This window comes from Mytilus trossulus, chromosome 11 (genome assembly GCF_036588685.1).
Source record: "Mytilus trossulus isolate FHL-02 chromosome 11, PNRI_Mtr1.1.1.hap1, whole genome shotgun sequence".
NCBI lineage: Eukaryota > Metazoa > Mollusca > Bivalvia > Mytilida > Mytilidae > Mytilus > Mytilus trossulus.
Window position 1 is genome coordinate 49252725 of NC_086383.1, and position 27999 is coordinate 49280723.

General features: G+C 31.2%; 1 protein-coding gene across 6 annotated transcripts in view; it reads right to left on the bottom strand.

Moving 5' to 3' along the window:
* Positions 1-1945: 1945 nt before the first annotated feature.
* Positions 1946-27999, bottom strand: part of LOC134691262 (glutamic acid-rich protein-like) — a 30685-nt gene continuing 4631 nt past the window's right edge. For 2 of the 6 annotated variants that reach the window (XM_063551676.1, XM_063551675.1), the window contains exons 2-10: positions 17820-17919; positions 14627-15934; positions 9671-9773; positions 8894-8972; positions 7854-7934; positions 6282-6335; positions 4346-4506; positions 3831-3977; positions 1946-3135 (exon numbers count right to left, since the gene is read on the bottom strand). In XM_063551676.1, coding sequence (XP_063407746.1) covers positions 2868-3135; positions 3831-3977; positions 4346-4506; positions 6282-6335; positions 7854-7934; positions 8894-8972; positions 9671-9773; positions 14627-15934; positions 17820-17919 — 2301 coding nt within the window. In that variant the 3' untranslated portion in view covers positions 1946-2867. Of the gene's footprint in view, positions 3136-3830; positions 3978-4345; positions 4507-6281; positions 6336-7853; positions 7935-8893; positions 8973-9670; positions 9774-14626; positions 15935-17819; positions 17920-27345 lie in introns of all 6 variants that reach the window. The other 4 variants (XM_063551670.1, XM_063551672.1, XM_063551671.1 and 1 more) reach the window with 4 other exon arrangements.

Sequence of the window (27999 nt, forward strand, 5' to 3'; positions counted from 1 at the left end):
GCACCAGATGCGCATTTCGACAACACATGTCTCTTCAGTAATGCTCGTGGCCAACATATTTCTAATCCAAAGCTTATATAAAAGATGAAGAGCTATAATCCAAAAGGTCCAAACAGTATAGCCAAATCCGTGAAAGGAATCGGAGCTTTGCATGAGGGAGATACATTCCTTTATTTATAATAATTACTAATATTTTGTAACAGCAAATTTTAATAACACAAAAATTCCGTATTTTCATGCCAGTACCGAAGTACTGGCTACTGGGCTGGTAATACCCTCGGGTACCAATAGTCCACCAGCAGAGGCATCGACCCAGTGGTAGTAATAAAATTAACGGTACCAATTTTCTTGCACCAGATGCACATTTCGACAACACATGTCTCTTCAGTGATGCTGGTGGCCAAAATATTTGAAATCCGAAGCTTATATAAAAGATGAAGAGCTATAATCCAAAAGGTCCAAAAAGTGTAGCCATATCCGTGAAAGGAATCCGAGCTTTGCATGAGGGAGATACATTCCTTAATTTTTAATAATTACTAATATTTTGTAACATCAAATTTTAATAACATAAAAAAATCCGTATTTTCATGCCAGTACCGAAGTACTGGCTACTGGGCTGGTGGTACCCTCGGGGACTATTAGTCCACCAGCAGAGGCATCGACCCAGTGGTAGTAACAAAATTAACGGTACCAAATTTCTTGCACCAGATGCGCATTTCAACAACACATGTCTCTTCAGTGGTGCTCGTGGCCAAAATATTTGAAATCCAAAGCTTATATAAAAGATGAAGAGCTATAATCCAAAAGGTCCAAAAAGTATAGCCAAATCCATGAAAGGAATCAGAGCTTTGCATGAGGGAGATACATTCCTTAATTTATAATAATTACTAATATTTTGTAACAGCAAATTTTAATAACACAAAAAATCCGTATTTTCATGCCAGTACCGAAGTACCGGCTAAACTGTAAGATTTGCTAGTAGTTATTCATAGATTGAGCTCATCCCATACAAACTATTCAATCATAGAGCTACTAAGATTATTATAACAACTACTACAAGAGAAATAGCGGAGAAACAGCATTATATGTTTTTTTTTCAAATTAGAACCATTACAGTGCAAAGGGGATGCGGAGATACAACAGTGTTGTACTGATCAATAGTAGAAGGGTGAAGAAATCTCGTATTATAGTTGTTTAGGGAAATATACCATTGCTCTTGGATCTCAATTATATGTTTATCTCCTTATCTTTTTTTTAAAGTGGACATATGTGTTCCACTCTGTTTTTTGTAAGATGTAATTTTTTATCCATTTGATGAGTTAAGCCATGTTCAACTGATTTTTTTTATAGTTTGTTCTCATGTTGTACACCACTGTCCCAGGTTAGGTGAAGGGTTTGGATACCGCTAAAATGTTTAACCCAGCCACGTTCTGTATGTAAGTGTCTGTTCCAAGTCAGAAGCTCTTAATTCAGTGGTGGTTGTCGTTTTTTGATGTCAAACATATTTGTTTTTCGTTAATGTTTTGGTACATTAATTTGGCCGTTCGTTTCCTTGTTTTCCATTTGTCATGTCAGGACATTTTATAGCTGATTATACTATATGGTCTTTGCTAATTTTTTAAGGTCGTACAATGACATAAAGTTGTTAATTACTGTGTCATTTTGGTCTCTTGTTGAAGGTTGTCTTATTGGCAATCATACAACATCTTCCTATAATATTATATTACAATTAGATTCACACGACGATTAATTAGAATCTAAAATGATGCTCATTCCGTCTTAAATCCAAGTAGCACACGTTTGTAGTCTTCAAATCCATAGCACAGGTTTGAGAGTTTTGAATGACTTTAATTCATGAAAGCAAATCAAACAAACCCAATTTATAACATGCTAATTTCATCATGTGCATGTTACAAATATAAATATTTCAAACCAGAATTAAGAACACTTTTCATAATTTATTGATAACAATGAACATTTCATAATACTCCAATTATCACAGCTTATCATTCCAATTTATACAATAAATAATACGTAAAATATATTTTTTTATTACATTTCGAAGTGTTGTTTGTCACTATTGTATGTAAAATATTTGAGAACATTTCATGTATTCCTTTTTAGGGGATTACAGTGTATATCTTATTGTATGAAAAATATCCTATTAATATGTGTTTCATAGAAGCTCAAAATACAACCATGAAAATGGTTGACACAAAAGTTTTGATAATTTTAAAGAGTTATACAGCTAAACAGCGGACTATCTCATCTAAAAAAAATCCAAAATATATATCTGTCTAGTCAACTGAATATTACCCTGCAACCAAAACGATTGTTTTCTGACTTTTCAAAGTTTACCCAATATTCAATAAAAGAAAAAGTTATGGCAAAAAATGTTTTCTCCTCAAAATTTAAACGATCAATAAATTTAATAACTACAGTACTAACATAGATACTTTTATAGTAATTTGTATCTCATCATGCATCTTTTGAAAAGTTTTGACAATACGTGATGTAATCAATCTATAATCATGAATTGCTTTTATTGTGGAGCTTTTAAAACTATTATGCTGACGCGTTTTTTTCAAAAGACGTCTAAATATATCTATTATGCTTTTAGTTAAGAAAAAAACTCTTACTTTAAAAAAAAGTAAATTGTCTCTATCATGTCTATATAAACAACATCAAGGCATTGAAGTATAACATATTTTCAAATTAAATCTGTTTATATAAATGAGAATAAAGCAATTAAAATCGTTACTCAAGTTCGTTAACAACACTTCCTAACGATTTATTAATGGACGGATGGAATTGTACAATTAATACTATTTCATACAAATTAGAACACTTATATCATGTATATCACTTTAACTAGCCTTCTGCGCTGATCCTGTTGGCTGTTGCTGAGGTTTCTGTGACTCATCAAGTGACTTTACACACTCAGACACTGCTTTTCGTGAACCAGGAGTATTTTGAAGATATGCAAAGTATGCTTTGCGCATGTGCGGTCGATTCATCGGATGAATTTCCTCTATTTTATCTAGATCCATTCTGTAAAAATCATCCTTTGTACGCTTATAATCTTTGTCGATCTTCTGTGGAGCATTCAAACTAAATCTCTGATTCATTTCCTCCCTAAAACGAATAAAAAATATATAGTAAAAGACAAAGGTTTAGTAACATAAGAATGGCTTCACACTGAAAGGAATTGATAGTCCATTAAATGATATACAATTAATAACGTTAACGGTACCAGTTTTACTACTTGGTGCTTTTTGGCGCCGAATTGTTATACCACATAGTGACATCTTTCCTTGGAACTGTTAACGATTAATAACCATATTTTCTTAGCGAACTGTTAACCCCGTATTTATTAAAAAAAGGCAATTACCTTATGTGTGTTCGCAAAATTGCTTTTTAAAACTATAAATCATGGAATTATGTATGTCATTTGTGAACTATTAACCATTTATCAGCTAATTCTACAACAATTACGAAATGTTCCAAAATAATTCCAAATTTCAACAACCAAGTATTAACAAACCAAAGCCAACTTTAACCATACCTAGCTGTATGCGCGAGCTGCCAACCAAATATTACGGTGGTATCATTACAAACTGTTAACAATGAAATGTAAACTGTAAAATATCGTATTTCCAATATTTACTATTAAAACTGTTTATTTATCATAATCATAGTCATCACAAACTTCCCTCGTCCTCATTCTTATTGTTAGTTTAACATCAATGTTCAATATTATAACATTGAATGGTGTGAAAATGACACATTCCGTTTATCAATCATGTTTATTAAAATGGATAAGTCAATACCTAAATTTAGGAATATCTTGATAGGGAAATCTCATTGTAGCGTTTTCCTTTCCGGCATGGAACGGTACAACTGGAAATTTTGGCAGTCGAGTGCTTCCCTTCTTGTCTTTCTTGTCTTTCTCTTTGGCATCTTTTTCTTTCTTTTGTCTGCATATGAAAAATAAAGTTAAAAATCAAACTTTTTTATTTTCTTGATTTTTTTTCTATAAGAAGAAAATCTGCAAATTCATAATCAGATGTTTATTTTATAAAATTTTGTTTCAATAAGCTCGAAATCATAAGTCCCCTCATCGGGGTGTCCAAGTTATCACATAGTCACAATAATCATCATTTGTTTTAAACTAGATAATAAAATAATCAAAAATACTCTCCTAGATTATTGGATAATCAAAATATCATAAAGTATTCAGTCTGGTAATCAAATGATCACAATAAAAATAGTCAAGTATTCACATAATCAAAATACCCAATGAGGAGGCTCAATCATATAAGCATGAAATTCTGTTTAAACTCACTCTTTTGTTCTCTCTGGACTATGTGTTGTTCCTCGTGTTGACGTTCGCTGAGCACTACCAATTTTTGGCAGAATTGTGTTATCCATCTCTAGATCTACCCATGGATCACAAAGTCCTACAGCGGTACTTCGACTAACATAGCTATGGCGGAACTCTTCAGGCTGAAAATAAAATCTTAAATTATTTTGTCACATACAACATCTAATTGTTAATACTCAACAAATATATTACAAATATGTATTTTTTTGTATGAGGCTGACAACTTTTTCTTGCAATTACAAAACAGTTAATATAGATCTGTTTTAGTTCTGTAAATCAGAAATTATTGCAGTGTTTTAATTATTGCGAAAAATGCGGCAAAGTCATAATCGCAATAATTTACACTCGCATTTTAATTGTTTTTATCCGAATTAAACAGGAATTTTCTCAATTTTGCAAAAACTTAAATCATATTTTAGTCTAAAATTATAAAATCGCAATAATATATGCATGCAAGGATTTTTGAATTTACAGTATAAATGAGACAACCATTCACAAGAGGAAAACGAAGAAGATTGTGGAAACAAATTACGATTACTGTTCGGTCCAAGGACAAAGTCGTATAGTAGTGTAAGCTACAAAAGGGCATGACATAAAATATGTGAAAGAATTAAAAAATTAATACCAACAATCGGATTTATGAATAAAACAATTAAAACGGGTAATTAAAAGCCCTAGACTTTGGACAGGCACATTTAACATGTGAAAGAATAATATGAACTGTAATAAATTGATCATCTTATACATTGTGGTAAACGAATATAAATATACATTGTAAACTAGCAAATACAAACAATATATGCGATTAACTTTAGCTGTCGTGGTTACCTCATTCATCAGACAACTCTTCTTATTTACAGCATTCAAGTTTTCTTATGTTGTGGATTCATTAATGTTTGTCGATATCAATTTCAAAATATTGATAAAAACTTATATATATATTCGTGGATATTTGCTTTAGTTGATTTGTCAAAGTCTATAAGACAATGTGTACTTTGTTGAACATATAAATCCGAGGTTCACCAATCAAAGAAAATTAGTATCCCAAGAATAATAAAGAATCCACAGTAAATAGTTATCAAATTTACCAGGATTATAATTTAGTACACCAGACGCGCGTTTCGTCTACATAAGACTCATCAGTGACGCTCATATCAAAATATTTATAAAGCAAAACTAGTACAAAGTTGAAGAGTAACTAATTAACTCGGGTGAACCTGCAAGACAAACAAACAAACTCAATGTCTGGATCTTTTATCGTCTTTGTCATATTCTCTTTCCAGTAATGTCCATGATCTCATGGTAATATGAAGGAAAAAGTTAAAAAGACATTTAGTTCTATTAGGTGCATCAATTACATGTGCCTTAAGAATAATAAACGTGCAAAAAGGAATTAAAAGATGAGTTAAATTCACAGGTCAATTTTATTACTTGAAAAGGATTTTGTAGTGATCATGGTGATAATGTACTAAAATTGTAAGGTTAGAGCATGAACAAAGTGTTTCAATTCATAAAAAAAGAAATAGTTTAAAATGGGATTATGTTTTCAAATATTTGATCAGAACTTTGCTCTAAAACATTTAAAACTGTATTGAAATGGTACATATCTGGCAAAAGTTAAACGAACATATGTCTAATCAGAAACCGCTTCTCACTAGCAAAACTCTATCCTTTGTAAGCGAAATAGATATTAGTATTAAAAAGATATAGTTCCACCTCCTCTCTAGCGAAGCTTGACCTGTATTGACAGAATATCGTTTAACTCTGGCCATATCTGTTAAAATAACACTGGAAATTGTACAAATTCAACAATTTAGAAATAGACTGCACGCAACTGCGTAAGCCCTAGCTGAAACCCAACACATTTTCACACGTGCATGTAGTTTTGTTTTCTTACAGTGCTAATTGTCCTTGATCTCATCACTGGTGCTTGTTGCCTTTCATCCGCATTCTAAAATGTAACATACTTTTTTATATTCTAGTTCACTCCCTCACTAGAGATATAACAATAATATGTTCGTTTTGAGAACATGTTGACACGTTTAAACTTACTGCCATTACTATGTTCTTGAAACATAGCTCGAAATTTTATCATGCGACGATTTGTAAATTTTTTACAATGTATGACAAATATTTTTTCCAGGACATTCACTAACATTTTGTTGAAAAGGGCAAACAAAATCACAATGATATTATAATAAACGTATATCAATATATAAGAAAAAGTTTTAGATTCTAAAAAAGGAATCATGTGATATTTCAATGTTTGTACACTAATTATAGGATGTTGTCAAACGACAACAAAACTTCAACAATCGATTTTTAAATTTGGTATCAATTAATTACTTCCTCATTTATCATTTATTAAAATGGTTTGAAATAAACTCTAAAAACTAAATCCTTGATATAAACGACTAAAATATCAAATTATATGAGTGACAACACAATTATTTTTTGTCTGAAATTATATTTTTTTTAGTTGAATTGTTAACTGTACTTTGAACAAATACGCAGTACAGATCATACAGATACCAGGCTAATAACAGTATTTTGCACATGTAATTATGTAAACTATGTGTATAGAGTAAGAAAACATAACCACATGTATAATATATATATCAATATTCAATAAACCAAAATGTGTTTCTAAATAACGACCACTACAAAAAAGCATCTGACGAAAACCAAATAAAATACACAACTGTGCAATAAAACTGCTTAGAGAAAAAAATGCTACAATGTATAATATGTTTCTTAACTCATTAATTAGGCAGGGTGTATACTTCAATGAAAGTACGCGAAAGTATGATTAAAATCAAGACTAAAATTTCGGAAAAAAGTTTTCCCTTTTCAGTTATTTAGGACAGCGTTTTGTTTTCAATTAAATATGGAGTTTGTTAACATAATTAATATATGAAGGTCGATTTTTTTAACCCAAAATGAAATTATCTTGATTAATTGATATAAGTTCAAATTTAACTTCATTAATGTTGTCAAACTCACTAGAATGTTTGAGTTTTGTGCAATTTGAATTATAACTATTTTTTCTAGTATATGGTTGCAAGATTCTTGAAATTTCTCTAGCAGACAATGCGCTTTACGTCATAGATTTTAACTTAACTAAATATGTTACTTTATAGATAAATTGAGTCGAAAACAATGCGCTGTACTTTGGACTTTTACTGCGTAACCAATAAAAGATTAATCATCGCCTTCCTTTGTTTTATTATTTGCTGTAGCTTGTAGATGGATCATCAATATTATTGCTTAAGCTCGTTTAAGTAACCTCAATTTTTTCCCTATGTATTTAAAATTACTTTTGTCTTAATTTGAATTGCCTGTTTATAAATATTTCCATTTTAAGAAAAATAAAACTGTCACTTAGTGCAAATAATGCAAAAACACCATAGCAGTGTGCAGCACCTAAGTGTGTACATAAACAATACAATAGTATATAGATGCTTCTTACTACTTTGTTTCGTTTTTTTGTCCTCGGAGATCTGGGTGTTTCAACAGGTTCAGGTGTTTTTGATTCTTGATCATCAACCGACTATTTAATGAGTAATTCAAGGTAAGTGATAAATATAAAAGTTGATATTAAAAAGTTTTTAAAAAGTTCAAACGTTCTTAAAAGTCTTTAGTGTCTTTTTGTGTTTGTACTGTGACCAACAAGAGGTCATACAAGCATTTTGTTACAAATATACGTTTAATCTTAGGTGATCTGAAACACATTATAAAGATAACTGTTAGAATTATTTCTTCTGGAATGTAAGAAATTATCTTAACACTAGTTTAAATACAAAGACAATCACATTAGTCACAAGCACTGAATATCCATATTTTGAAGACATGTTCTCTTTTTCTTACTTGCACATTTTAAACATTTTCATATGTTATCTCAAACAAAATGTTATTTAATTTATTTATATTATTAAAGCCAATTTATTACAGAAAGCATGGTATCGTCAATGAATGGCGATGATTATAATATGCATAGCATATTAAAGCTGAATAAACGTGTATATATGTAATGTATTTGGACTGAGAGTAAGATGACAGTAAATGAATGATATATACAATTTGATCACTTATTCTTAGCATTACTGTTTCCATGTTTTTGTATGATATACTTAGAAAATAGTATCTAAACTCAATTCAAACAAAACGTATATAGTATTCATCTTAGCAGATTAAAGGTTGTGTCTGGTTGATAAAAAAACTGCTATATCTAAGCCCATTTTTAGAATGGCAAACTTTCGATATAAAATTTCGTTTTTACACTTTTAACAATCATTTACTTATTTGTCTGTCACACATCTTTCATTTGTTTAAAAACTCATATTAAGATGTTTCGATGTATCAAACTTTATCAAATAAAATAAATTCATTTTATCGTCAATTTCGTTTCCATTTCCATTTGAATTTGAATATATGTAGCACTTAAAATAAATCTCAAGACTTTTACATAAAATTTAAACCCTAAATATTTTTTCTATATAACTAACTTACCAAATCTATTAAGAATGCCGCTGTAGAAGTATTGTAGTATGGTTCTAAGCTTGTCCATACAAATGGAAAGTGAGCACGTCTACAAAAACCAATCTTTATCAGAGAAATCATAATAATTATAAAATTATAATCATGATAAAAATAAACTTCTTTTTGAATTTACCTTGGAGTTCGGTATTTTTGTAACACTTTATTTACCTTTTGTAAGTCAATGTAAAAACACATATAGATGTATAATCAATGGGAATCGCGTCAGATTAAAGAAAAAAGGACCACGCGGAAAAAACGAATAACAGCTCCTGCCCAGATGTTTATTGCCTCATGTATTTAAAAGTCAGGAAAACGTGAAGTCAAAATTTAAAATGACATTCGGTATAAAATTACCATAAAGATAAATTAAAATACGAGCCCTACATGCCATACACGTATATATCTGGAAAATACAATACCTGAAAATGGTATTCTATTTGTAATATTGAAAAGAATTCTTCCGAAATAAAGCGATTGCTACAGCTAAAAACAAATCTAATCTTTCCTACGGGCTATACATTAAACTTTGAAACATAATTAGCACGCCTGTGTACTTAAAGTCCCTTTCTAGCTTTAGTTCGGAGTGATGTAGTTGCCCATAACAGTGTTTGGAGTAAATAATATGCCTTTTTTATTTAACAAATCACCTATTTAATTTGTTTTAACATACAACCCATTAAATTGGATTTTTTTTACCATAAACTTTAATTCAAGTATTACAAATGATACTATCTGACCAATACTTACTGTCTAGGTTTTCGTATATGAGATTTATCTTTTTTGAGAACCTCTTGGAGTCTTCTTAGTTCTTCTGTTTTATATTCTTTTTTCTGTTTTCCCGATTGAGAGGCTGAAAAGTCAACAATACTTATTAGCCTGCCATATATATCTCATAAAATAATAGTATATATTATGTAGCTGATAATTCTAAGTTTGGAAATAAGTATAATAATTTGATAAAATTAAAGGAAACTGCAACGTATTATTTATCATAAGTTAGGAACAAGTCAGAACATATTGGAAAACGTACAGCACTTCATTTTACTTCTTCGTGTGTGCTTGTTTTAACATCAACCGATGCAATATCTCTCCTCTTATATCAAAAGATGTAAATTACTACGAAAAAAAATTACCAAATACTTGGTCATTAAAACAGAAAATATAACGATTATTGTATATCCTTGAAATGAAAACGAGTATAAAAGTATGCACTTTATTCAACTTGAGTGACATGCATTGATGCTAATACAAGAATCGTCAAAACCAAAGAGTGTTTTCTTATCTAATCTGAACATGAATATTATTTTCTAAAGACATGTCGTTCATTAGGATATAAAATATATACTAATACGGAAATTAATACTAAAATAACGACCAAATAAAGAGGTAATTATTTATTGAATTACATAATGAGGAATCCGTGTATGTTTTTGGTTTATCAACGAAGGAAACCACTGTAACATTCGTGTCACTTGTCAATTTTATTAACAAACCAAAAAAAATCTAAAACGTTTTTCATCCATTTCATATGCATGGTTAGTGGATTACATCCTAATATAGCTAACAATATAGAAACATTGTATTCGACTAAAACTGATGAAAGTCTACTTTAGATATACTTTATTGAAAACACTTTTCTTTTCAATATTCCTCTGCATGACTTGTGATCAGCAGAAGATTAGATATGGATTAAAAACTTGCAAAGAATTAGATGCTTGTAGACAATAACGATCAATAATCCTCATTGCGATCATATAATTCATTGACTTCTCGTCAAAAGATTAGTTCAAACATTAGAATAAAACAAGGTCAATATGAGCACAAACACACTATCAAATCAAACTGAATCTATCTTTCAAAAGACTCAGATTTATTTTACCTTCTGGCGAGATGAATAGCAACTTATCAAAGCAGGAAATCAGAATGAAATAATGTCAAAACTTCTGAATTCAGGTATTGTTTATACATGTGTTTACTTTTACTTTTAGGAGATTACTAAAATGTCTGTTTTCTTTACTTATTATACTTTTATAAAGTTAACACCAATGTATTCAACCTAATATTTAATGAATGCGTTCATTGTAAATGCTCTTAAATGCATCTTGTGCGTGATGGAGATATCTTTTTTTGTGTTTTCAGAGTTTCCAAACTCACAAACAATGATATCAGTTTATAGTTTCAAAATTTAAAGATACTAGTCGCATTCATATACTGAAACATCTCAAAGGGTTGCAATCCATCATTGTTTACCGAACACAATTTTGCAAGGAAAGCGCCATGTAATACATACCGTACCTGTAAGACAGTACCGATAGCAGATTATACATTGATAGTCGAAGTATAATTATTTCGGTTTTCAGTTAATACATAAAGGAATTTGATATATTGCAAGCTTAACATGGGATAATCAGCAGATTACATGGAATTTTTGTGTCTACTTTTAGTATAACTTTGTGAACACAAAAAACCTGTGTCACAACAACACTATACGTGAAGATATATAAAAGTAGTTTGCATTTTATGGCATATAATGACAAAATTTTATCAACAACAAGCAAGCGATGATCAAGAAGGAATGAAGTTACGTAATTAATTACACAGCAATGAAAGAAGATTACACACAGTGAATAAACATATTCGGCATACAGTTAATCTTAAAACACAATTGCGTCAAACACCTGCATGTATCTCAAGAATATATTATCTGAAAAAGTTGGATCTGGTCCTTTCCAAAGCATGAACTTAAAAATGTTATTCACTCCTATCAAGAAAAGAAAGAATTAAGAGACGTGATCAGTGAAGTTAAAGTACATTTCATTTTCAAACGTTTATATTAAAAAAAAATGAAAAACGAAGCAAACAATAGTGTAGGAACTGAAAGCATTTTCCCAAATAACTTGATGTAAAAACAAAACTATCTAAACTAAACAAATCCCTGTTTCCAATTTTCTATTAACTATCACGAATCATACACCAAAATACGATACTCCTTGAACCATGAATTTATCTTTTCAATAAGTATCATACATTTTACTAAAATTTTATTTAAAATCAAAAGTGAAACGAGAGATTTTATGATAATCGTGTTGGATTAACAAAATGATTAACGAGTGAACATAAGTGTATAATATAAACGTGTGATAAAAACTTTTTGAATAAAGAGATAATGTGTTTTCTACGATTTTATTGAGATCAAAAATTTTCAACTGCAAAGAGATAAGGTATGGAGATGTTATCTGATTCAAACAATTATCCAACAAAGTACAAATGGTTTGGATTTAAGAACTAATATGTCAGCGTTTACCCCTAGATTGGTCATCAATAGACAAAAACAATACCGAATAATCAGTAGACAAACAGGAAAATGTATTCAAATCACCGCCTGGTTAACGACAAAAAATTAACAAAAAACAAGTAAGACAGACGGAACACAGTGTACCTATCTAAGATAGTTCACATTTGCTGAACAAAACCCAAAGTCAAAGTTCTGCTAGAATAAAATATTAGTCAATGGAATGGACTCAGTAACAATTTAAATGTATGATCATATGTCAGGGTGCATCATACGTGTGGTAATCACATTTTGAATAACCAAAATTAAAAAGGCCGTAACAGACCATAATAGTTGCTGCTTTACAGAAATACTCTCAGGCATTGTTAAATTAAATTTGACGACAAAGTCATATTTTTTTCCTTCTTCAGTTAATCAATAATGGCAATTTTGAATGTATATGCAACTTGATTTATTAATTTCTAGAGTATGCTACTTAACAAAAATGGAGGATACCACAGGAACATTTTAACCTCAGAAATTGCGGTAAACGATAATGCCATGGCAACTAACAGAAGACGACAACAATACACTAAATGCTACATAAATAACAAATGCCTGGGCAACCGTGACGAATTGGATGAGATCTCTGGTGCAAGGGCAAATGGCTAAAACTAAGTAAACGATGTGTCTGAAAAAGTTGACGTGACATTATGACTGCTTTAGACAACTTGTAATTTTACTTTTCTTGTTTATAAGAATATTTGTCAAACCATGCGTTACTGTTTGTTGTGGACTGTATCGCTAATATAAAGGTTAAACTTAAAGAGGTGTAAAAGAAAAGAAAATAAACCAGGTGTAATTAAAATGCCGAATATGTTTAAACACAATTGATGCAGGTTTCTATTTTTGTTAACAAATAAATAAAATTTCTTAAAAATAATAAATTAACATCAAAACATGCATACTACACTAAAACTCTTCGACAACGTATAATTACGACATTTTCAAAACTAAGACTACATGTATTTATGATACATTGAAATTAAGTATGAAATAGATGAACTAAATATGTACAAGAAAGCGTGGTGTTGGGTTAGGCTAAATTTTATTTCATTATATTTAAGTAGTGCATTGTATTCTTAATAATTTGAGAAACTTGCATGTTATACTCAATCCAGTTTATCGTCACTGATCACCTTTTCAGAAAAGTTATTAAAAGTTTTCAGAAGAGTCGTATCTATCTTAGTTTTGGTATATGAAAGTGTTGTTAGTAGCTTTTGTTTGCTTATTGTCGTGCAATTGTATGTAATTATTATGATTTACTATTGCTGGGAGTTCAATCAAAATACATTGGGTTTAAAGACTACAATACAGAAAACTATCAAACAGTTAGAGATTAAAGCAACATCACGTACTGCGCATGTTATAACGCATGCACCCCTACCTTCTGCGCTTTCCTCTGGTTTCTTCTGTTGATTATCTTTTTTCCTTCCTGTTTTTTTTTAAATGAGATATTAAACTTTGCTTTTTATTGAAAAGAAATATATCCTAGGATAGTCTTTTATAAAATTGTGATTCGAATGTAAATTTTTCCTATATTCGAGACAAAGGTGACACTAGACACATAGCAACATAATTCAAAGTTTCTCTTAATTTTCTGTATAAGTTAGTAAATATATATTGTGATGTTGTTAGTGAAGTGTATAAATGTAATGTGCCTCATGCCTGTATTCATAAAACTACTTGATTTTAAGATCGACACAAACGCCCACTGTAGATATCGTTAAGCGTCTGATATATGCAGTGGTTTTTCAGCGGTTTGAATCATGACAAGCATAGTCTCTAAACAGATAATGCTTTAAATTGAGTAGTTTTATAAATGTCTTACCAGACCAGATTGTGTGAGAAGATTGCAGAAATTAAAAGCAAATAAAAGCAATTGAAAACTAAGAAAAAAAGGTTTCATGAATAACCCTTAAATATAAAAACTTTAAAGATCTTTAAACAATTATCTTGAGTGTGATTTTTTTCCATAATAAACTACATATACCAGATCAAAATTTCAATTATTTTTGTTCCACTATCATCCCACAAAGTATATATGGATATATAAAGTTAAAAAAGCAAAAGCTTAAGATATCTGGAAGATTATATGCAATCTTTTGAAAATATATATATATAAATAAGTTAATATTCTAAAAGCTGATATAAGGTATGATAACGGAGTGAACAACATTTTATATATATAGTTAAGATTATTCCAACTTTATAAGCCGACTACTGTACGTCTGCAATTTAAAATTGTTCATGCAAGCTACATGCTCTTTAAGAAGAAGATATTCCATGGTAGTTCATGCTAAATCGGTAATTTGAGGAAGCTACGAGTTAACATGCAGGTGTCAAGGCGCAAGTACTAATGGCGTATTCACCTCTGCTGAAACATCGGCGCCCATCTGTCGACTTTTGTCTGTAAATAGGACTTTGCGCTTTAACTGGAGCGCTGTGGATTGGTCTTCGAAACTTTCTGTCATCCTGTTTCTGTTTATATGTCTGTTGTCTAGGACTCGGTGTTCCTCTATATTTATTTTCCTGTGGTTTTGGACTTTTTGACTGTTTTCCTTTATTACTGACTGTTGAATTTTCTCGATCTTTAGCTGAAGTTATACGAACTTCTGGTGCGATAACCACATGTTTTTGGTTCTCACTCCTTGCAGAAGGTTGTTGATCTGTTTCACTTCTAGCAGATGCGTTTTGATCGCCATCGTTATCTTTATTGTGTTCTTCCTTTTCCTTATCGTATGACATGTTATCGTTTTCTTTATTAGAGTCCTCGTTTTGGCTAGTTGTCATCAAATCATGGCTTTTAACGTCGTTTTTATCATTTTCATCATGAATTATGTCTTTTGTTTCGTTTTCACTATCATTTTCATCGTCAGTTTTGTGAGATAAATTTTTAATTTCATCATCGTCATCAGAATCGTAATGATTATCTTTATTATGAACAACTTCTTGCTTATCTTCCTGAAAGACTTCAGGCTGCACCTTATCGTGTTCTTTTGAACCGGACTTTACTTCTGACGATTCTGATGACGTGACGACTGTCGTGTTTTCTTTTACTGGTGATGCTGCCAATTGTTGAACTGATGACGTTTGACTTTTTGTATCATTCACATCTTCAGATTTTGAAGACTTGTGTGTTTCTTCATTCACGTCAAAAACTTCGGGATTTGTTTTTTCATCAGAATTCATCTTGTTACTTTCATCATTAATTACGGTACTCTCATTTGTTTTTGAATGTTCGTTTTCATTTGTAGAGAGTTTTGCATCGCCGGCAAAATCGTCTAATGATTTTGAACCAGTGTCTCCAGTAGTACTATTTTCATTTTTAGATTTTGACAATGTCATATTTTCCGTTTTCTGTTCATCGGCATCATTTTCTTCAAGTTTTTCGACGTCGTTATTTTTTTCTCCACTAGTTTCGTCTTGTTGACGTCGATTGTCTTTATCCATGACAGTTTGATCATTGTCTGAACCTTTTTTGTCTTGTTCGACGTCGATTTCTTTATCTGATCTTTCTGCATTATTAGCGACGGTTTCACTCTCAACCTTATCATTTTTTTCAGTATCATCAGAATATGAAGGAGATTTTGTACTATCTTCATTGTCATTTCTTTCGTCTTTCGTGTCAGTGGCTTGTTTTATTTCATTTTCGTTCTCGGTCTTAGAGTTCCCTCCAGCTGAATTCATATTTATTTATAAATAGATACGTACATTTTTTTCTTTATTTACCTGATTTCGGGAAACCCAGGGTTATGCTTTAGTTTTACAATGTACTATGTAAAACTTGTTTGCTGTGAAAAACACATCGCTTTTATTCATGGTCAACTACTAGTTGCTTTTTTATTCTGTGGTTAACTCACATTTTCATTTTTAAATGGAACATAAGCTGACTCTTGGTGGTTTTTTTTGGTTTTGGTTGGAAAAAGTTTAACTTAAAAGTCAACAAAGAAACGAAGACGACGTTTTATAAATTTTCACTAATAAATGTTCATTAAATATTGTATTTCATAAAAATTCGAAGGCATAATCATATAAATTTGGAAATATATCCATCCAAACACACAATGACGTAGCTTTGTAATACGACATCACTAAAGAGGTCTTAAGCATTTGATTTCAACGTACTTATAGACATTTGATTTCAATATATACTTACGCAAAAATTCAGTAAGTTTGTGATTAATGTTCAGTGAATTGAAAGGATAATATTCCTGATGCGTTCTCAAATTTGATCGAATGCTTAATTGTATCTATGTAATAAGGTGTTACGATTTCGTTTCAGCATACAACTTCACATTAACATAAATAACTTCATTGCAATATGGAAAATAGCAAAAAAAACCTAGATACCGCTTTTTGCGTTTACTAATAAAATCAGCCAAAATAGCAGCATGCTTCTATCGCTCTAAATAGCACACACCTGTACATTTTATCTATAATAGTTTATATATCTACATAACTGTTATATGGTTCTGTGATTGGTCATTTGCCTATTGATATATATTGTGCAGAATTGTTATGTGTTTAGAATGTGAGTTTATTCAATCAGTCTCGTGTACAATTTTATATTTCACAATTGATTAATTCCTCTGGTATTCATAAACATTATGTAAAGGTGATAAATATTAGTTTATGGACAAAACTCTTTAGAAAAATCAAGGAACATAACTCTAAAAAAAGTGTTCTATTTTCAGCTATGTGGTCATATTGTTTTAGAGAAATTATCACTGAATAAATGTTCTAAGCGAGATACAAAAAGGATGATAGGGGCCAAATTAGTTCCAATTTTACCTAGTTGTTGCAGTGGGGAGTTTTTTCTGTAAAAGTTCACAGGTGACAGACGCTAAATGATGACAAAAAAGCTTAAAATTGCCCTTTGAGTCCGACAGGTAATCTAAGAAGCATAGTGTATCCGTTATGTCATATGCATGATAACATATTTCTAAATACATATTTATATGAAAAAAATGATATTTTACTGATGTAATTTCAATGTTTATGAAAATCTATTAGAATAATTGCTTTCTCATTTTAAAGATAACACCGTCTGTCGTGATCAGAGTGCGTGATTATACTCTTAAATAATGTCTTCCCTTACAAATTTGGGTTTACATTTCGAAAAATAAATAATTTACATGAAACAAATATGTCATTTTGGACGTTTTCTTTTGTTTGGCCTGTATAGATCTAGTCTCGATTGACTGGACTCCAATTCAGAATCGATAAGAAGGTTTAAAAGAAAGTTTAAATCAAATAAAATGTACATTACATGTTTAATTTAAAAGTGCGACCTTTCAATTTAGAAAACTTCTTTCATTTTAAATTTTACATGGTTTGTTCAAAAGAGTTTATACGTATTATGAAACAGGAAATAACGTCAAGACATTAAAATTACGGCGTAAAAAACTTCATTCCTTAAAAAAACCCATTTTAATTGAAAGTTTTCGACAACAAGCTATACGAAAAGAATCTATTAGTGTAAGTGGCCTTTTTCATTTTCTTTTCAACGTCTTTTTCGCCTATTTTTAGCAGAATGTTTCCGAATGGACCAGAGTTACTCACCTGTGTCGCTGTCGTCCTCATGTCCCCGCCCTTTTGATTCACCGGCATCGGTTTTTACTTCCCCACCAGTTTCTTCGCTACTCGGAACTTTTACGTCGGTCTGAAAAACGAAGAAGCATTTTTATAAATTATACCAATAACATTTGCTTTCAAATTGTTTTGCTGCATACATGTAAAAGTGTTTATTCAGGTTAAATAACCAATCGAGTTGGGCTTTTAAAACAAAAAAAGCAGGATAGTCGATTTATCTTAAAAATATAGCTTAATATTTTGATAAAACAACAGCAGTATCCTCTCTGACTTTAATCTCAAGTATAACCTCTATTATATATTGAATTTCAATTTAAAAATAAACTAAATCAAAAACAAAAAAGGGACAAAGTTCCATATACTGAAACCATGTCAATTCCGAAACAGTAAACATGTGTTTCATAATAGATTTCACATGAATTATACGTTGTAATACAAAGAAAATATATAGGAAATATTGCGACAATAAATTGACGAAGTTTCAAGATAAACAATACAAGCCCATAGCCCAAAGCAGTTGGCAACCATTTATATCCAGTGCATATTTGATTGAAATCTAAGACTAGAAATCATCAATCGGCATTAATACACAATGTGCATGTATCAAACGTGAACCTTTGTATGAGACGCTGTTCATGTCAAAATAGCGATGGTTTCATCTACTTGGTTTTTCCATATAGATACTTGTTTAAAGCATCTAGATACTTTCAACACACATCTAAATACTTTCAATAAACATACAGTTTCCTCTTTTGAATGGTTTTACACTAGTAATTTTGGGGCCCTTTATAGCTTGTTGTTCGGTTTGAGCCAAGGCTCCGTGTTGAAGGCCGTACTTTAACCTATAATGGTTTAATTTTTAAATTGTTATTTGGATGGAGAGTTGTCTCATTGGCACTCACACCACATCTTCCTATATCTAGATACTTTCAACAAACATACAGATACTTTCAACAAACATACAGATACTGTCTGGCACTCTGCTTAACCTCTCGTGTTAACCATTCTTCACATGGGTTAACTTTATTTTTAAACATATATATGGCGTAACTAAAATGTATGTAAACAATTTTCTATACTTGATGTTTCATTTATTCAAAGTCATTGAATTGTGATTGATACATTTACTTTAAACATTAAACGACATTTTCTTTTGTGAAAAGCACAAAATTATCATATAGTAAAAGTAATACAAATGTGTTAAACAATTTAAAGGGATTTACAACAAAGGTTTACAATACATAGCATATATAATAAATAGATACTTGAATACTCAGTAACGATGAAGCCACGCAAATCGTTTGAAACAGTTCTGAACATATGGTTCAGTAAAAGTTAACATATATGTTTTGTTTCCTGAACGCTGAGGGGAAAACTATCATTTGTGTTTGAAAACAAACAATAGAAACACATGGCCAAAAGAATAAAAAGTCGTTCAAATCCATTAGTCTTTTAGAATGAAAGACTTTGATGGTTTGAAGTTCTTCTGAAGTCTTCAATGCTTTTATATGTGTTTTCTTATTTAATCTATGGACGTATTTGACTGAAATATAAGCCGTTTGCATTCAATGATCTGGATTTTAGTTATTAAATGACAAATTCCAATAATCATAGAATAACTTATCCAGTAATTTAGATGTAGAAAAATATTTCACAGCATCAAATGCTACAGTGTTTGTTTTTCAACAAAATGATACTAGTATTCAACTCAGCATACACTTGGTTGAGTTAAAAACAGCAACATGTTAATTTCTTACATACTCAGGGTGACAAGTCAAATAAAAATATATCCAAGAAAACCATGTCAGTGTGGTTCTTTTCGCATTTTTTGTTTACATGTTTACATGGTAAACGGAAAGGGCTAACTTTGTGACGAACGTCAATGATTGAACAAGGCTTGATTCAGTATCAGATAGAAAGTCTTATCGTGATAAAGAGTCCTCAGTCAAAAGGATTTTAAATAGTATGTTTTCCGAAGAGGATAGATACTCTTTCAGTCTTATCATGAGAAAAAGCCTTCAATTCGAAAAGGAACTTTCAATGGTAAATTCTTACGCAGCATATTTAGGATCATAACTATACAAGCTATAGGTCAATAGTATGCACCACGTATAAAATGTTACACTATCGGTATCTTATACATTTTATTTGTTCATGTCAAATCTGTATCAAGACCCCTCGACATGCTATCAAGTCCTTTAATTTATCTTGTATAGAAAGATACTAAATACGAAGTTTTTATAGATTACACATGTACATCGCCATAGGATATTATAACAGAGTCATTTAAATTCATTCAAAGATTTTTGCTCGTTTACAGAAGGTTTTGTCACTTTGTTATATATATGTCATTTATATGATTTTGTTGATAAAGTTTTATGAAATAATAGTATGATGTATGTTTGGGTATAAATACCATGCTGCTTGGCAAGGGCCATTAATTGACACAATAAATAATAGTATTCTTATTCTATTGATATTTACTAGTACATGTATGTACATATAGTTTCACGTTTCTTTATGATGCTACACGAAATTCGCCTTTTTTTATGAAAACTTATTGGACACTTTCAATTTCCTAATTCTGCTAAACGAACGAATATAACTTTTTTAACAACTTCACTGATTGCTTGTTGATCGTCTTACGTCACATAACGTTACCATTTGACAATTACATTCCACTATAATATACTACATGTATGTAACATTCTGTTAATGATTTGACGGCCTACTTAAAATGACATACAGAATGATGATAAATTGGTTACCGTGTTTCTTTAAATGATTATTAGAATATTACCCCGTTTCTGGTTTACTGTCTATAGATACCAAAAAATGCATGCTAAAATAATGAGTTTAATGTTTTAATTACAAAAATATATGGATTGTAGGAAAATGAAATTCCTATTTCTGACATTGTAGCTCCCCACACATGATACAGTACTCGAGTGTGACATTATCTTATGCTGTCGTTTTTAAAATTAAATTGGTCTGTTTTCGTGTCTTTCATGACAACAAGCGATAATAGAGATGTCCTCCTTTAAAAATAATCAAACTTAAAATTAAATATTGGACCTATCGTATGAAAAATTGACAGGATAATTAATGTTTTCGTGTTAGTATTTTTATTCTCTGCATCGTCTAAAAACTATAGGGATTGGGGCTTTTTTTTGGGACAAATATAAGGATGCACAGTCGCTGAAACACGGAAGGTCTCCGCAGTTACATTGTAAGTTGGAATAGCGCAAATGTTTTCAAGTTCAACTTTAGATTAGAATAAGAGGGATTTCAAACGGGTACACGTACATGTAGCTCTGAAGTGTATAGTGTTACCTATAAAAATGAGAAGGCATGGTTTGTAATTTAAACATATAGTGGATTGGGAAACAAGATATTGCAAGGTTTTTGGTACACTAACTTTTGTTATAATTATTATGAATGAAAGATGTGCACGGTGTGAATCTAATTGCATGGCAGTACTAGTCTATGCCAAGTTTTCTACGGCCTTTCGCGAGTTCATTGATAATTCTTCAGAAAGTAACTCCATATCCATCAGAAATGTTATTAAATTCTGCTAAACTTTTGAACGAATGTATGAACTTGTGTTTTGCATTTTACACCAGGTGAATGTTTTCTTTTGTAAATGCTCAAATTGTATTTAACAATACTTTCAGTGTTTTCCGCAATATATTTAACAATTAATAGAGCGTTTTAACTGCTGTAAAACGTACCATTATAGAATAAGCTGAAAAGTGATATTTAATATACCAGAGTTCATATCTGCTATAAATATATACTGTATAAAATGGGTTCAAGCCCTCTAAATAACAAAGTAGTACTTATTTTACCAAGCGGATTTCGACAGATCTCCATTGTTCAAAGCAAGAAACATTATACAAAATTTATATCTTTAACCTCATCTCCCTCGGTGAAATCATTAAAATGTTTAAAGAAAGAATGTTTATATTAAAAGATTTACCTATCGTAGATTTAAAGAAAATTTAAATAAGAATTGTTTGGTTTTCACTTTAAAATGTCAAACTTAATTGTTTTGACAACATTGACATAGGAAGAATAAGTATGTTCTAAACGTATGTGCACTGTAGTTGTTTTGTTGCTTAGGAAACTGTCATTGTGGGGTATTGTGATTGCATAGCAGTATCATGTCGCCATTCTTAAATTAATTAAATATTGCTCTAAATATAACTATAACAATTTGCAAAATTTATGAGAAAGGAACAAAAATGACCCACACGAATTAATCTGAACTATAAAAGTTTACTTTTATGAGTTGTGACTTGGAGGGAGAACTGTCTCATTTGCACTCATACCACATCTCCTTATATCTATAGACAAATGCTGTTGACTGTCAAGTAGGACTTAATAAGGAACAAACGTCGCAGTCGAATTTTTTAGTTGATTAACTTCGTAAAAACAACTTTCCCCCTTTCTAAAATTGCCAAAAATGTATCAGATAAATCTTTCATGCGCCAATTTCGTGCATTTTAGTTTTTCGTCCTGGAATGTATGAAATATTTGCCACTGAACGTTTAGCCAGCAACAATCAATCAATATGGCAGTAACTGATGTCATTGTGGCTGCAGAGAAATGGAAGATCCGAGGAATAATTTACTTTAGCATGTTATCACATTTAACAATTATATAATGTTTTCGTAAATTCCTTGCTTGATAAGGACATTAATTACTTTACAGTTTTACATTTTCTGGCATAAAAGATAATTACTTGCATTGTGAAAATGAAAAAAAAACCACACAACATATATGCATGCAATTAAAATAGAAAGGAAACAAGATTGAATTTATGCTTAATTATGCCCTTTCATAGCAACAACCGTGGCAAATAGAATCTTTTACAATTCTAATTGATTTTCCTATGAAAATACTAACTTGAACAAGAAATAAAATCGACCGACTTCATTGATAAACCACTAAAGAAGAAAATTGATTGCTTTGATATACAGAACCCTCATGTGTTTCTGGGCGATAAAACGGGAAATGAAAAGGCTCATCGATTTCAGTGCTGCTTTAAACATCACAATACCATCTAGTGAAACTGATATGATGTATATTACACGATATCGACAACAATCAATGACAATTTCCTGGACCTAATGAGTTTGTAAATGTGTAAGAAAAATATTTTGAAAATTGATTCCGGTTTGAAATGATTGAAGAAGGGTATTATAGCATTTAAACACGCAACTTAATTAATGAAGGTCAATCATAGCTATATTAAAGTTTGTTTAAGCGACGAGGGTCAATCACAACTTTGTTGTAGTTTATTTAAACAATTGGGGCCAATCACAACTATATTGTAGTTTGTTTAAGCGATGAGGGTCAATGGAAGCTGCGGTTAAGTTTGTTTAAGTGATGAGGGTTAATCAAAGCTATTTATTGATTGTTTAAGCAATGAGGGTAAATCACAGCTATACTGTAGTGTGTGTGAGCAACGACGGATTCACAGCTACTTTTTAGTTTGTTAGACCAATGTTTAGTGTATAGATATAGGAAGATGTGGTGTGAGTGCCAATGAGACAACTCTCCATCCAAATAACAATTTAAAAATTAAACCATTATAGGTTAAAGTACGGCCTTCAACACAGAGCCTTGGCTCACACCGAACAACAAGCTATAAAGGGCCCCAAAATTACTAGTGTAAAACCATACAAACGGGAAACCCAACTTTTTTGAGCGACGAGGGTCAATCACAACTTTGTTGTAGTTTATTTAAACAATTGGGGTCAATCACAACTATATTGTAGTTTGTTTAAGCGATGAAGGTCAATGGAAGCTACGGTTAAGTTTGTTTAAGCAATGAGAATCAATCACAGCTATATTATACTTTGTTTAAGCGACAAGGGTCAATCATAGCTACTTCGTAGTTGTTTTTTAAAGCGACAATGGTCAATCATAGCTACTTGGTAGCTTGTTTAAGCGACGAGAGTCATTCAAAGCTATATTGTAGTTTGTTTAAGCGACAAGGGTCAATCACAGCTATATTGTAGTTTGTTAAAGGGATTAGGGTCAACCAGAGCTATATTGTAGTTTGTTGAAGCGATGAGGGTCAATCACATCTATATTGTAGTTTGTTTAAGCGATGAGGGTCAAACACACCTATATTGTGGTTTGTTTAAGTGACGAAGGTCAGTCCAGTCACAACTTTATTGTAGTTTGTTTATGCGCCGAGGGTCAGTCAAGGCTATATTGTAGTTTGTTCAAGCGATGGGGTCTAATGGAAGCTAGATTGTAGTTTGTCTAAGCGATGAGGGTCAGTCAAGGCTATATTGTAGTTTGTTCAAGCGATGGGGGTCTAATGGAAGCTATATTGTAGTTTGTTTAAGCGACGAGGGTCAATAACAGCTATAATGTACTTTGTTTAAGCGATGATGGTCAATAGTAGCTACTTTTTGGCTTATGTAAGCAACGAGGGTCAACCACAGCTATATTATAGTTTGTTTAAGCGACGAAGGTCAGTCACAGCTATATTGTAGTTTGTTAAGGCGATGAGGGTCAATAACACCTACTTTGTAGTTTGTTAAAGCGATTAGAGACAATCATGGCTACCTTTTAGTTTGCTGTAGCGATGATGGACAATCATAGCTACTTCGGTTGTTCGTTGTAGCGATAAGGATAAATCATAACTACATTGAAGTTTGTTGTAGTGGATTTTTTCCAAATTTATTATGGTTTCCGTCAACCAATTATTTGATTTTTTCAACAGTCAAATGGCAAATACTCATCTGATATAAAAGTTGTGTTTGCTGTATTAATTTTATATATTAAAAGAAAACAGAGCATGGGAACACGTTTCCCCTTAATGCATCTAGTTAAGTATGATGTCCATTATCACTGTACTAGTATACATATTTTTAGGGGCCAGCTGAAGGACACCTATGGGTGCGGGAATTCTTGCTACATTGAAGAACCATTGATGGCATTCGGCTGTTGTCTGCTCTATGGTCGGGTTGTTGTCGTATTGACACATTCACCATTTCCTTTCTCAATTCTATCTCGATGCGTTGAATTCCGTTTCCGCTTGATTTGCCAAAATTCAGTTTAATGTTTACCCTCTTTCATTTTTAACTGCATGCTTTTGTGGCATAGTTGTTACCTTCGTAGGTACATGTATGTCTTAAAAACGATTTCTATAAAATTAAATAATATATGTAAATAGCTATCAAGGTTTAAACTTTGGTTTCCTTTGAGTATTATGCGTAGTAGAACCTTAGAATGGTAAAAAGGTATTACTACATAATTAATTAGAAAACAGATCTATATTTCTATTCAAATACATAATTTGAAATGTTAAACTTGAAATTATGTAATCAAATCGAAATCACTCAATTAAATAACAAATCAAATATAATAGTCATGCAATATTAAAAATTAGTTACGCCAAAGTTTCAACAATTGTAGTCAAAACAGAAAACGAATCAGATATACATGTATGTAAACAAATGCCTACATATATATGTTTCTTTCGTATATCCAGTGGCGGATACTTGATTAAAAAAAGGCATGCTCGGACAACAGGAAAACTAATCCTTAACAGTGGAGGATAAGTTTGTCGCAGTTAGGACAAAAATGAACTTAAAACATACACTGTTGGCCAAAAGGGGGCGGTCATACACCCCTACCCGGTCATATTTCAAAAGTACATTCCATATCAAATGTGTGTCTTGCTTTGATAGTAGCATCACTGAAATGAAACATAATTTATGTACAGAAAAGGTTTTAAAAAAAGAGTCCTTATTGAGAAGCGGCTCTATTAAAGAATTTGGCGTTTTTTTAATCAGTTAATGAACAATGGGATTACATATATAATTGGTATTGAATTTAGTTACTGTATTTTAATTGTCCTATTCCTGTCTGAAACTGGATAAGTTTTCATAAATATGTTATTATATATAACTTAACCTTTAATTGATTATTATGTTGACATTCTAAATGAAACTTTGTCATTTCATAAGGCATGGACAGATAGACCACATACCACATTCCTGATCATATTCAAGACATGTACATGTTTACCTCCTTTCATTTTCATTGATCTATTTGCTGATCTGTGCTCATTTCTTCTTTTCTATTTTATTTAGCTTACATTCTGTTTTTTCTAATACAATCTTTGAGCTCGTGTTCATTATTTATTGCCAAAAATTAAAATTTAGATGCACATGCATTTATTTGAACCACGGATTATAGCTAACACAACATCTTTATAAAATAGATCCAAATGAGGCTGCGATTCAACTAACTACATCTTATATTGATTACTTAATAATAAACAACCAAGTACGAATAACTACAAATATTTCATTCTCATAGAAACGATGTGTCAGAGAAAATAGTTTATAACATAGTTAAAAACTAAGATATTCGTTTTTGTACTCAACTGAAATTAAAATTGAAAACTTTAAAATTTGATATTTAAATTCTTTCAATCTTTAATAACAGTTAGTTTACATGTTTAATATTTCACTAATTGATGAGATCTGATGATATTCGAGAATGAACATGATTTGTTCAAATTATACCTGATTAAATCATTCAGGTATGTTTAAAGACCATGTTAACATATACATGTAAGTAGGAAATTTAAGTCTACATTTTCAAATAAAAAAACCATTCACTTTTTCTATTGACATATGTCTAAAAATATAAACGATATACATGTACTACTGTACTTAGGACCCATGCTATCTTTCAATTGAGCATGTCATATTCAGCTCTTTACATTATTTTTTAAGGGGTAAGCAAAAGCCCGCTTCCGGTTGTGGAATTTTTGCCGCTCCGTTGATAACCCATTGGTGGTTGTGGGATGTGTTCTCTTTCCTGTTGTTGTCTCTTTGACGGATTCCCCGTTTCTATTCTCACTGTCTTTTTTATGATGTATCTCAAATAATTTTAAAAATATGAAAAAAAATAATCATGTTTCAGCCAGACACAAATGGTTGGTCGGTATATACACAAATTTTTATTTCGGTTCGTATCTGTTTTCTCTAAGTATATTCATGTATGCATATATTCTTATTCGTCTTTACGTCTCTATGTTTTGAGCAAAATTTGTTTTTAAAGTTATGTGCATTCGATAAAGATAGAAAAAATTAGGCGAAAATTTTCAATAATATATTTGTTACCATAGCGAGTCAAATCAGCAGTAATATACAGCACGTGCAAAATAGCAAAGCATTGCAAAGCATAGAAGCAACTAGTCAAATGACAAAGCGTTGCAAAGCATAGAAAGCAACTAGGCAAATGAAAAAGTCTTGCAAAGCAAAGAAAGGAAGTAGTCAAAAGTATATGCTGCAAACAAAATTGCATAGCACCATACATAAATACAGGTCTGTATTGGTCGCGCATGATTAATGTGTTGCCAAAAATTACCAAGCATTGAAAGGTGTATTAGTGCATTATCCAAATTCAAAGAAGTGTCTGTGATCCTTGTGTATAACTGCACACTGCATTCCAAGTCTACCTTTTTGGACGTTGCTGTTGCTTTCGCATTCTTATCATTTTTGGTTTTTCCCTGTTTGTTTTTCATCGCTTTCTTATCTTTTTTTCCCTTCTGTTTCCTTTCTTTTTTCTTTTCGTCGTCTGAACTGGACGAACTGGATGAACTCGAACTGCTTGACCTTGATCGCTTTCTTTCTCTTTTCTTCTTTAAATCCTTTTTGTCTTTTTCCTGTTTTCTATCGTTTTCCTTTTGTTTGTTTTTCATCGCTTTCTTATCTTTTTTTCCACTCTTTTTTTCCTTTTTGTTTTCGTCGTCTGAACTGGACGAGCTAGATGAACTCGAACTGCTTGAACTTGACCTTGATCGTTTTCGTTCCTTTTTCTTCTTCAACTCCTTTTTGGTTTTTCCCTGTTTTCTATCAGTTTCCTTTTGTTTCTTGTCCTTCGCTGTTTTATTATTTTTCTTCTTATTTCTTTCTTCTTTCAGAAGCTTTTTGCGTTCGTCATCTGAACTAGAGGAACTCGAACTGCTAGATCTTGAGTGTTTTCTTCCGTTTTTCTTCTTTAACTTCTTTTCCCTTCTTTCATCTTTCGTAAGTTTTTTGTTTTCATCATTACTTGACAAGCTTGAACTGCGTGACCTTGACCTTGCTCTTCGACCACCCTTTTCCTTTTT